Source organism: Podarcis muralis, chromosome 16 (genome assembly GCF_964188315.1).
Source record: "Podarcis muralis chromosome 16, rPodMur119.hap1.1, whole genome shotgun sequence".
NCBI classification, from domain to species: Eukaryota; Metazoa; Chordata; class Lepidosauria; order Squamata; family Lacertidae; genus Podarcis; species Podarcis muralis.
Window position 1 is genome coordinate 10,420,695 of NC_135670.1, and position 10,713 is coordinate 10,431,407.

At 43.0% G+C, this 10,713-nt stretch overlaps 1 protein-coding gene across 2 annotated transcripts; it reads right to left on the reverse strand.

Moving 5' to 3' along the window:
- Positions 1–425: 425 nt before the first annotated feature.
- On the reverse strand, positions 426–9,401 carry RIT1 (Ras like without CAAX 1). Of its 2 annotated transcripts, none has more exons than XM_028709657.2 (5): positions 9,120–9,401; positions 6,459–6,515; positions 5,436–5,509; positions 4,716–4,907; positions 426–3,623 (listed from the first exon to the last, which is right to left on the reverse strand). In XM_028709657.2, exons 1-5 carry the CDS (start codon positions 9,238–9,240, stop codon positions 3,390–3,392), a joined length of 678 nt encoding a protein of 225 aa, XP_028565490.1. In that variant the 5' UTR covers positions 9,241–9,401; the 3' UTR covers positions 426–3,389. The 2 variants fall into 2 exon arrangements, with proteins under 2 accessions (XP_028565490.1, XP_028565491.1); XM_028709658.2 differs by lacking the exon at positions 9,120–9,401 and adding an exon at positions 9,089–9,113.
- Positions 9,402–10,713: the final 1,312 nt, after the last annotated feature.

Genomic DNA, 10,713 nt, shown 5'->3' on the forward strand with positions numbered 1-10,713 from the left:
CAGACAAGCAAGAGCTGTATGATCAGAGTTCAAGGACACATTGCAGCCAGGCAGAGAAAACTCAGGGTGTGCTGCAAGGCTGCTGAGGGGCATGGCCTGATCATTCCAAGGGCAAAACAGAGACGCCTGGAAGGTCGCATTTGGCCTCTGGGTCTGAGGTTTCCCAACCCTGCTGTACAAGTCTAGCCATAAGTAAGTCCCTTTGTGTTTAACCGAGATTACTCCCACATGGTAGGTACAGGATTGCAGCCTTGGCGGAGCTTAAATCTCAAATTTGCTGCTGTTGATTTTGAATAAATGTCCTTAATAACAAGCCCAACTTACACTTTATAGCATATCTTTCCCACCCTGTCTGCACCATTTATTTCCAGGCACCAACAAAAGACTTCTTCGTTATTCATTTTTTAAAAAAGCAAGGCAGAGACTAGAAACAAAAACAAATTCTTTATAGTGTCAAATGCAATTCTCAGCTTGTAGGTACAAAAGTGTATGTGGAACATAAAAATCATGAATTGTGCCCCCCCCAAAGTGCTTATTATTCAGATGTAATTATGATAAGGAAAATGGGGAGCAGGCGCGTTCACAAGTTAGCACAAAATGTAACAATGAATTCTGAAAAACTACAAATTTAAGGCACAAAGTTTTTCACTCTCCCCAAAAGGCAAGTCTCTTAGCTCCATTTGTTCTTAATTTTGCTTCCTACAGTAAACTGCAGGTTTTGAATTATAACCACCTCATTTTGTCACTTTGACTTGAGTATTAAAGAGAACATTAAAATTTCCTTTAAGAAAATCTGTGATTTATCCACCATGTGCCAAAAGAATCTGATTCAACACTAAATAAAATTTATTAAATTATATAGGTGTGATCTGTTTCTAAATTAGTAGCTATGTAAAGTATCCAGAATTGATCATTAAGTTAATTTACTAATATAAATACACCATATATTGTTATACTCAATAAAATACATTTGAAATCTTCCTTGCTAAATGGAATGTGTGACTCCACCCGCCTCCAAAATACACACACCCAGTTGCTCAGTAGAATTCATAATGCAAATAAGATTTATATATTAAAAATACTACAACTGGTACAACTTGGTAATTCAAGAGCAATACAAAATATACTTCAAGAACCCAAGAAGTGCCTCTATTTTATTATTGCTTGATTAATTTCCTAAAAAGTAACAGAAAGATTTTAACTCTTTCTCCTGTCATTCTCTGACCAGGGAGATCAAGCAAAGAAACTTGGCAGGAGGTTTGAGAAAAGGCTGATGTATCCAGCTGGCTAACTGTATCATCTGACCCTCCTCCCTTTTAAAATCTTTTGCAAAATTATCACATTTGTAGTATAGTAACTGAAACCCGGGGATAGAAATTCAGGTTTGATACCAGCTAAAAGAGGACCTACTCTATGACTTCCTGAAGGCACTTGGGAATTTAATTCAAGATGGATTTGCTTATTCTTGACACTCAAACGATATGATATTGGCTTGGTGGTTTTTAAAAACCATGTATTTGTCAAATACCAGGTAATGTTTAAACTCTCCAAGGCACGCGGCTCTTCTGGTGTATGGAAAAAAAATAATGCAAGGAAGTGGCAAGAAATTGTGTGGCTTTCCCCATGGGGTTTGCTACATTTTCAAGTACAGGCTCGAGTCCTGAATAAACCCTCTCTGTGCTCCTTCCAAAGTGTTCCCCCTGCACCAAAATCACAGTACAAAATCTTTCACTTTACGATCAGCACCAATACAACTCTGTGTGCGTACAACACTTTCCTACTAGGATGTCAACACTGAGGTATGATCCATTGACCCAGATGCTTTAGATTAGAACTAAGGCCTGAGATACAAGCAAGTGTTGCTGCCTTATCCCGAATCAGACCATCCCTTTACCTAGCCCAGAATTGTGCACTCTTGAGTAGCAATGGCTCTCCAGGTTCCTAGCATAAGGACATAAAAAAGCCTGCTGGATCAGGCCAGTGGCCCAGCATCACGTTCTCACAGTGTCCAAGCAGGACCTGGGAGTGACAACACTCTCCTCTCCTGTGTTTTCCAGCAACCGTATTCTGAAGCACATTGCTACCATGAGTGGAGGTAGCAGAGGGGGTCTTTCCCTTGCTACCTAAGATCCTTTCTGAACTGGACTGACCTTGGATTTTTCACAGCAAAGATAGTTGCTGTGTCCACCCACCCGATTGTGCCATAGGTCAGCTTCCAACCAACAGTCCGTCGACAATCACCGTTTCACAAGAGCCACTTGACACCACCACGCTCCGACTTCCCAGTAACAACCACTATTCCCACTTCAACTCCTTCCTGCATCGCCTTTCTATTTTTCACCGGTCACGTATCACCACCACCCCTCAGAAAGAGACAGGGAAACTTCCTAACAAGAAAGCTCTCACCTGCAGTTTCCTATGAATTTCAGAGACTGGCACGAGAATCCCAGAAAAGTGGTGCAAGTTTATCTGCAGTTAATACTGCACAATCCAGTACTCCCCACGGAAGGGAAAAAAACAGAAACATTTCCTGCAAAATCTAAAAGAATAGGGCACTGGGGAAAGTTTTTAAAAGAGAGACTACCAATGCACCTGGAGTGTTAATTATTACAGAAACAGTCAAAATTGCACGTGCGAAGAAACTTGTGCAACAGTCGTGCATGCTTGAAGGGCTCTTGGCGTCTCCTGTGCTTTGAAGTTTTCAACAACTTCGCTGACAGACACTGATCTGCTCATCCCCACCCCGAATCAAGTTAGTGGAAAAATACACAAGGATAAAGATTTGGCACAAATCTTGTAGCATTCCTCCCCCACGCTTGAAGCAACCAATTGTAGCAAACCTGCTACACGAGTGGCCCGGGAATCCCAACAGATCAACTTCATCAAATACATGTACATTTTGCTACTCTCCTGGGGGGGGGGGGGGGGGAAATAGCTTATGCAACAAGGCTTCTGAACTATAACCCTCTGAAATGCTGTTGAGACACCAACACCCAAATCCAAAAGGTATTATAATGTTGGCAACTGTTTAAAATATCAGACCAACTGGCACAAGCCAACCTTGCGAAGCACAAAATTCATGCGGGCAGACTAGTTGGCTATGCATTTTGCACTTATTTGCAAAACTGATTTATGGGCATCTGGATCAATTGTTACTTTTCTTTGCCAAGTCTTCTCCAGGAAGAAACAGATTCAACAAACTTTCGAAGCGCGCCATGTAGCGCGACACTCTTGATGGCAGGGCCGAATCACTCCATCCAGTTTTGAACACACAAAAGTATCTCGATTGGCAAGGTCAGCAGAAACAAGCACAAGGCTCCAAAGGGCTGCTGGACTGCTTTGGTTCTCCTGCAAGCCGCGCAGTTATTTGGCTGACAGACATATTTGATTCATGTCACAGAATTCTTCTTCTTCTTCCGGAAGGGAGATTTCAACCTCTTCCACACACTCGTCCGAGGCCTGGATTTCTTCCCCAGCGCCATGACCGCTTCCTTCTCCTTCCTCCTGATTTCTCGAACCAGAGTGTGAAACACATCATCGATATAGTAGCGAAAGGCAGCTGAAGTTTCAAAGAAAGGGCAGCCAAACTCGCGTGCCAAGGCTGAACCTTCTTCCTTGGAGACCTTGCAACAAGAAAAGCACATGCTGGTCAGCAACAGGAGAGGCGGCCATTTCTTTTAACCAAGCCCACTTTTGCTTTTTACAGACTCCTTCACACAGCCTGAAAATTCCTGTAATACTGTCCTTTCATGCCTCACTCTCTGTACTCATCGTCAACATCCATCTTTTGCTATATATTTCTGACATTCCTGCTTTCTGCCGAGGCTCTTCCTGATCTTTCAAACATTTAAAAGGAAATGCCATGCTTTTATGTTAAAGGTTTTTTACAGTAGGAATCATGCAGCTCTCAGAAAGCACTGGATTTTGGCGCAATGAAACATTATTGGGTATATCTATAAAAGTTCCCTTTTCTCTCCTCTACGAATCTCAACATGGTCACTGTCTGTTCTTGGTGGCATTCCCAGCACCTGAACTTCTGCCAAGTCCTTCAAAGTATGTGAATGTCCATTTCCCAATAACTAAGATTAGGAAGGAAGGAAGGAAGGAAGGCTTTATGTGCAATTTTCTTGGGCACTCCACTTTATAGGAAGCCTCAACAAAGTAGCAAGCTGCATATCACATTCTATTACATACACTTTTTTATTTTAGCACACTTCTTCCATACCTGTTGTGTGGCATGGCTTTATTGTTTTCTGCATCTTTCAATGCTCACCTGGCATGTGCATTTTCTGCTCTGCTTACACATTTGGTATCTGCATGCATTTTCCCAACCCTATTTCAATCTTGAGAGAAGTCCCAATTGTTCCCAATGTTTGTTTTTCAACATGCTCCCTGCCTCTTGCAGCAACCTACTTACTCAGCAGCAAGAACAAGGGGGAAGGGACCAAGACAGCATATCTGAAGGTATCCCTAGGGCTTGTGGGAATACAACTACCATGTCTATTCGAAAACAAAATTGTGAGAGCTAAGTGTCCTGAAAGACTGGCTAGAAATTCTTTAACCGACAACCTCACCTTCTAGGGAAGGCTATTTGCCTCCCTTTCGATATGAGCAAATCCAAAGATTCTATTCAATTCCTATCATCCCCTGATTGCAAATCACCAACATACAAGAAAAGGAACTGAGCAAAGAATTGATTCTGAAGCATTCTTTACCTGCCTGAGACGAGCTAGATCAGACTTGTTCCCCACGAGAACCACGGGAGTCTCATCTGTACGCCGAACACGGTAGATAAGCTGCTTGAACTCACGCACTTCATGGAAGCTTCGGCGGTCTGTGATTGAGTAACAGATAATGAACCCTTCGCCTGCCCTCATGTATTGGTCCCTCATGGCGGTAAATTCTGCCTAGGAAGTAAAACAACAAGAGTATATTCCAGCTCCAGGATTTTTATGGAATACCATAAGCCTGCCCATTCAGCAAAAGGTCTGCAAGCATGCTGCACTATCACCATGCAGGCAAATAGATGGTTTTCTATCACCATCTGAAGACCTTATGTAAACAGGGGCCTATGCAACTCTTTACCATTTTGTACTGGGTTATGGTGTTTTATTGTATGCACTGTTGTAAGTAATTTTATAAATAAATGCCCAGGGTTACAGTGGATTGGGCAAACCAGCTTCTGTCCTGTGCCTACAACACAGGTACTATAAAATGAATGTTCATTGCTGGCAGTGCAAGGGTAAAGTAGTGTGTCTTCAGTATATGAAAATACTTATACAACAAGATGCCTGACGGCACTCTCAGCCACCCATGTGGGGATAATACTGACCCACCATAGAGGACTGTTTTAAGGATCACAGTCAGATAAATGTATGTAAACTGCTATGAATGAGTAAAAGCAAAATATAAAATGTACAGTGGGTATTATATACCTGGCCTGCTGTGTCTAAAATGTCCAGATTAGCAGGTTCATCATCAATCCTTATTCGCATTTTGTAAGCATCCTCTAGAGAAAGAAATACAAACAAACATTCAGTACGGTCTAGCTATCAATGTCTTCATGAGCAAAGGACAACTTCAGACGTGTTCACAACAGAGACCCATAGTTACTGCTTAAGTGATTGTTGCGCTCATGGTTTGCCTCAAATGTTATTGTGCTTTTTTATTTTAAAAAACAACTCTCACAAACATGAATATATTTTTTTTGCCAGTTGATACAGGCACTGATGTGAATGACTGACAATACCTGGGAACTTCCACCTGTGGCTCACAAGTACCTCTTGAAAAAATACTTAATATATTAATAGTTACGATGAAATTCTGCTTTCAATTACACACCCACGACTTTGCAGTGTACCATTTGGGCCCATAGCCCATTTACCAGTTAGTAGACTGCCCTTGCTGCCTTCAGAATAGGAATGCCCAGAGTTCCTCCATGTTGGGAGAGTAAACCGTTGACGCAGAGAGCCTCCTGTACTAATGGAAGCTCCTCACATGTTTCAGAGCCCTGGCCTTTGTAAAGCAGAAGGACCCCAGTTGAACTCTCAACTTCTCCACTTAAAAGATTAATCTCAGGTACCAGAGTGCTGTTGCCAAAGACCAATGGAAGTTTCATGCACCTAGCAGCATTATTTTTTGAAGGGAGGGGGGAATGGAAACCACCCTGAGACCTGCAGGTATAGGGTGGCATATAAATCAATCAAAGAAACAAATAAAAGAAAAAGAAAAAAAACGAGTTAACATTTCTACCAATCAAAGCTAGTATCACTGACAGGTGACTATCATTAATATTGTCTGGGGGAAAAGGTTCAGAAATTAAGAGACACTTTTAATCTAAACACTAGCAAGGCTTCCCCACTTTGCAGGTTGGGGGTTCCTACTGGCCCCAGATTTTTTTCTTTCTTTTTCAGTCAGCACACCACTGGTGGGAAGAGGAAGCAGAAGAACACACTCACCAATGGTGGGGTCATGGTCTTCTGGGAAACGATGACTAATGAACTGCATGGTCATGGCTGAAAGGAAGGCACAAATATATTAAAATGAACAAAAGGCAGAAATGGCTATCATCACAAGATGTAGCACGTGCTACTGGGATAACTCTGCACAAAGCCTTAAGTTTCTTTCAAAAAGGACATGCCACAAATGTGACCAGACATGCCATTTTAAATATAATTTGTCATGGTTTTTTAAGGGGAGAAACATTACAACAGCTCCCAATCCATTTCCAGGCACCATTCAAAAGGCTGGCCTTGACCTTTAAAGCTCTATAAGACTTAGGAGTATGCAAATGCTGTAAGAAAAATACATTATAAAAATCGTCCCATCAGGGGCCTTGGAGAGGCGCTCCCAGTTAGGAGCAAACAGTATTGCGCCAGATGCACCAATATTCTAACTGCGTAATGTACCTTCATGTTGGTTTGGGGAAAATATTTTCCTGCTTACAGAAAACACTTCAAGGTTGCTTTCAAAAAACTAACAAATACCGCTAAAATAAAGCAAGTTCTAGGATGAAAGTCTGTGAGCCAACCTTGATTCCTTTTAAATTTCTCTAACGGAGTGTAGCGTCCTTAAACAAATTTATAGATAATAGCAGTAATAACATAAAACAGAAGTAGTAAAGACCAATTGAATCATTACAGCTACTTTCATATTACACGCTAAAGAGCATGAGAATATTTGTCCCCTCATCTTGTGGCAGGGAGTCCCACATGAGAATCACTCCAGTCATAATAGACAAGAGGGAAGTTGCCCTTTACAGAATTGAAGTGAGGAAAACTCCACATCCGTGTGGAGGCGTGGAGGCCTCAGGGTAAGCTGCAACATCAAAAATTGCTTTGAAAGGGGATAAGACAAATTCATAAAGGCCAAAGCTGTCAATAGCTTCTAGCCAGGATGGTTATGTTCTTCCTGTTGCCACTTGAGAGGCAAAAAGCCTCAGAATCCCAGTTGCTGGGAACCACCAACAGAGAGTGGCTTCTGTACTTCCTGATTATGGGCTTCCTAGTGCCATCTGACTGGGCACTGTGAGAACAAGGTGCTGGACTAAATGGGCCACTGATGCTTGATCCAGCAGAAGAAAGATTCAGGTGGGGGGCTTCCCAATTCATAGGTCAGTCTCTTAGGCTGCACACCTATATTCAGTTTCCTGAATATAGTTTCCTGAATATTCAGTTTCCTGAATATGAGTTTGCAACCTAAGTGAATTGAGTAAGTGAATTCAATGGAAAGTTCCACTGAACTCAATGAACTTACTTCTGAATAGACATACATACAGAAGAACTGCACTGATGAAACTAAGCCAGTTCAGTTCCCTGCTTCACACTCCTTGTTGCTTTGACTGTAAGGAACCGAACACAGCTGCCCCTACATTCATTTTGGTAATCACATTATAAATAACATTTTAAAAGCTAATAAAAACATTTCAGCACCCTTCCTACCAGATAATGCTTTTATTGTTAATTATTTGACACATTTCAAAGCAATTTAACGAGGTAACATACCAGTTAAGAACAAAACCAGGAAAAAAATACAACACTGTATAGATCCAGTAACATAATAAACCTGTTATGGTTTTAGTCTTGTGTTAAATGTACTTGTTGTTGTTTTAACTGTTTTATGTGTAAATCGCCTTGAGAAGTGGTTTAGAAGGGTTCTTTCTTTCTTTTATTTTCATTTCCCACCCTTGATGTTGTAATCCCAGGGCGCGTTACAACATTAAAGCACAGTATTTAAGAACAGTTTAACAAGCTGATTACAACAACAATAAGGGTGAGCCCGACCCGCACCACCAACAAAGGAGCAAGCATCACCATCAGCGGGCGAAATCTGTGCCAACTTCTAAACTTTTCTGTGCCGCCAGGCCTATGCAGAGCACATCCTTCCACAATGGTTTGCTGGTGTCCGTTTTCAGTTTATATTCTTGCTTCTAACTTTCAATGATTTTACGATTTGGTTTTCTACCTTTGACACTGCTGTTATAAACCGCTGCGATAGGATGCAGCGGTATATAAAAAGACTTCAAGAATAAATCAATACATGCCTGAGCTGTACTGTGGCTTGCATTGTTTTATTGATTACAGTTTAGATATTATTGTAACTGTTGAGTGGATTTCTGTTTAACTTTTATATGTTGATACTATTATTTTATACTATTCTAATGATTGTTGAATGTTACTTTTTGGATGGAGGTTGCCTATTTTAAAGTTATGTTTTATTATCACATTTTTGAATTGCATCAGATTGTTATAAGATGTACATTTTTTGTTTCTTCCGCTTGTAAACCGCCTTGAGTATTGTAAGATAGAAAGGCGGTATACAAATTAAAAATGATGATGATGATGATGAGCTAGTAAATAAATAAATAAATAAGAAAGGAAGAGGCTAGCCAGTTACCAAAGACCTTAGTGAGCGAGAAGGTATTGGGCCCGGGGACTAAGCAAGCAGCGAAGGTATGTTTCGCCCCCATATCATGAGGCAGAGAGTTCCGAAGGTGCCCCCTCCTCCTATTTCCACCCCCCCAAAAAAAACAACCCACGCCCTTCGTATCATTCCCGCGCCCCACCCCGTCCCTCAATGGCGTACATACGCGAGTCTTTTCAAGCCTCCCCTCAACGTACCGCTTTTGCCGACGCCCCCGGCGCCCAACATCACCAGCTTGTACTCCCGGGGCTGCAACGGAGGAGGCGGCGGCGCCCCCCCGACTCCGCCAGTCGGCCCCCGCGGCCCAGTCGGGTCCATGGTACGGATAGCCGCCCGAGGACGGCTCCCCTCAGACGCCCTCTCCGGTGGACAAGAGCGGCGGCAGCAGAGGCATCCCCCGCCCTCGCCGCCGCCGCCGCTTCCTCACCTTCCCGCCCACCTCGGAACAAAATGGCGCCGGCTCGGCTGAATTCCAACCGCCGCCTCAGAGGGAATGGGAGGGGCCGTTCGTGGCCACGCCCCCACGCGTCGCAAGGGGCGGGGCAGCGCATCTTTCGTCGCCTCCCTTCCTCCCGGAGTGGGAGGGGGGAGCCCAAAGAGGGTGGAACGTCATCAAAGCCTCGATTATTTCCGGCTCGCAACTGCATTCTTTTGCGAATAAATCCATAAGCAAAACCCGTGCCCATAGCTGTAGGTTGTTGATTTTTGTAAACAGCCTCCTTTTCTTTATTTTAGCCTTTCTGAACCTGTAGGTCCAGCCTTACCCCAACCTGGGGCCCTCCAGATGTTGTTGGACTCCAGTTCCCCTCATTCGTGACTGTTGCCTAATGGAGTCCAACAACATCAATTTTTTTTTCCCGCCCCCATTTTGGAAATATCGTTGGGACTCCAGCTCCACTCACCCCCAGCAAGCACGGCCTACAGTCAAGGATTGTGGGAGCTGTAGTTCAACATACATTAGGCGAGCACAAAGGTTGAGGGAGATCACATTTGTTTGATCATTTCTCCAGTTCAATTTATATACCCCAAAGAAACCCAGGGGACGCGTTTTGTTTGATTGTTATTTTTAAAAAGTGAATCGGCTAGAACAGCCTTTCTCAACCTTGGCTCCCCAGATGTTAAACTACAACTCCCAACATTCCTGGCCACTGACTCTTCTGGCTTGTGGTGATGGGAGTTGTAGTCCAACACCTCCAACATCTGGGGGGGACGACGACCCAGTATTCAAGGGCACCTTTTCCCCATTCCTGCTTGAAGAGGAACAGATTTGCAGCACGACATATTTTGTTATGTGCAAATGACTTTAGATACCTATCAGGTCCATAAAGTACTATATAGATTCAACACAAAAAACAGTGACAATTTGTTGTTGACAAAGCACAGCTGGACATATAAAGGGCCCCATTACCTTCAGTAGCTTAGGGCCTCATCAAACCGAAATCCAGCCCTGGGCTAGGGCTCGGAAGAGACCAGGGTTCAAATCCCCACTCAGCTACAAAGTTCTCTGTTCAGCCTCACCTACCTCACAGGGTTGTTGTGAGGACAACGGGTAGGTGGGTGGGAGAACCAGTTGCAGAACTATGAGCTCCTTGGAGGAAAAGTGGGATATAAACACAATACTAAATGGAGAGGATATGTGAAATCCTGAATGTGTCAATTCAGAGGGAAGTCTGTCTATTGAGCTCAATTGAACTTAAGAGGCAACCATGCACAGGATTGCTTACATAAAGCCTTTCAGCAACAAAAACATTCCCAAAGCGGTGAGCACAGCAGAAGACAATGGAAAACATC

Bases quoted from the DNA above. Each gene is read 5' to 3' on its own strand.
- RIT1 (XM_028709657.2), bottom strand. From the start codon at position 9,240: ATGGACCCGACTGGGCCGCGGGGGCCGACTGGCGGAGTCGGGGGGGCG. The intron at 6,516-9,119 runs GTACGTTGAGGG...CCTTCCTTTCAG, and splicing joins CGGGGGCGTCGGCAAAAGCG to CCATGACCATGCAGTTCATT. The intron at 3,624-4,715 runs GTAAAGAATGCT...TCTTGTTGCAAG, and splicing joins ATCTAGCTCGTCTCAGGCAG to GTCTCCAAGGAAGAAGGTTC.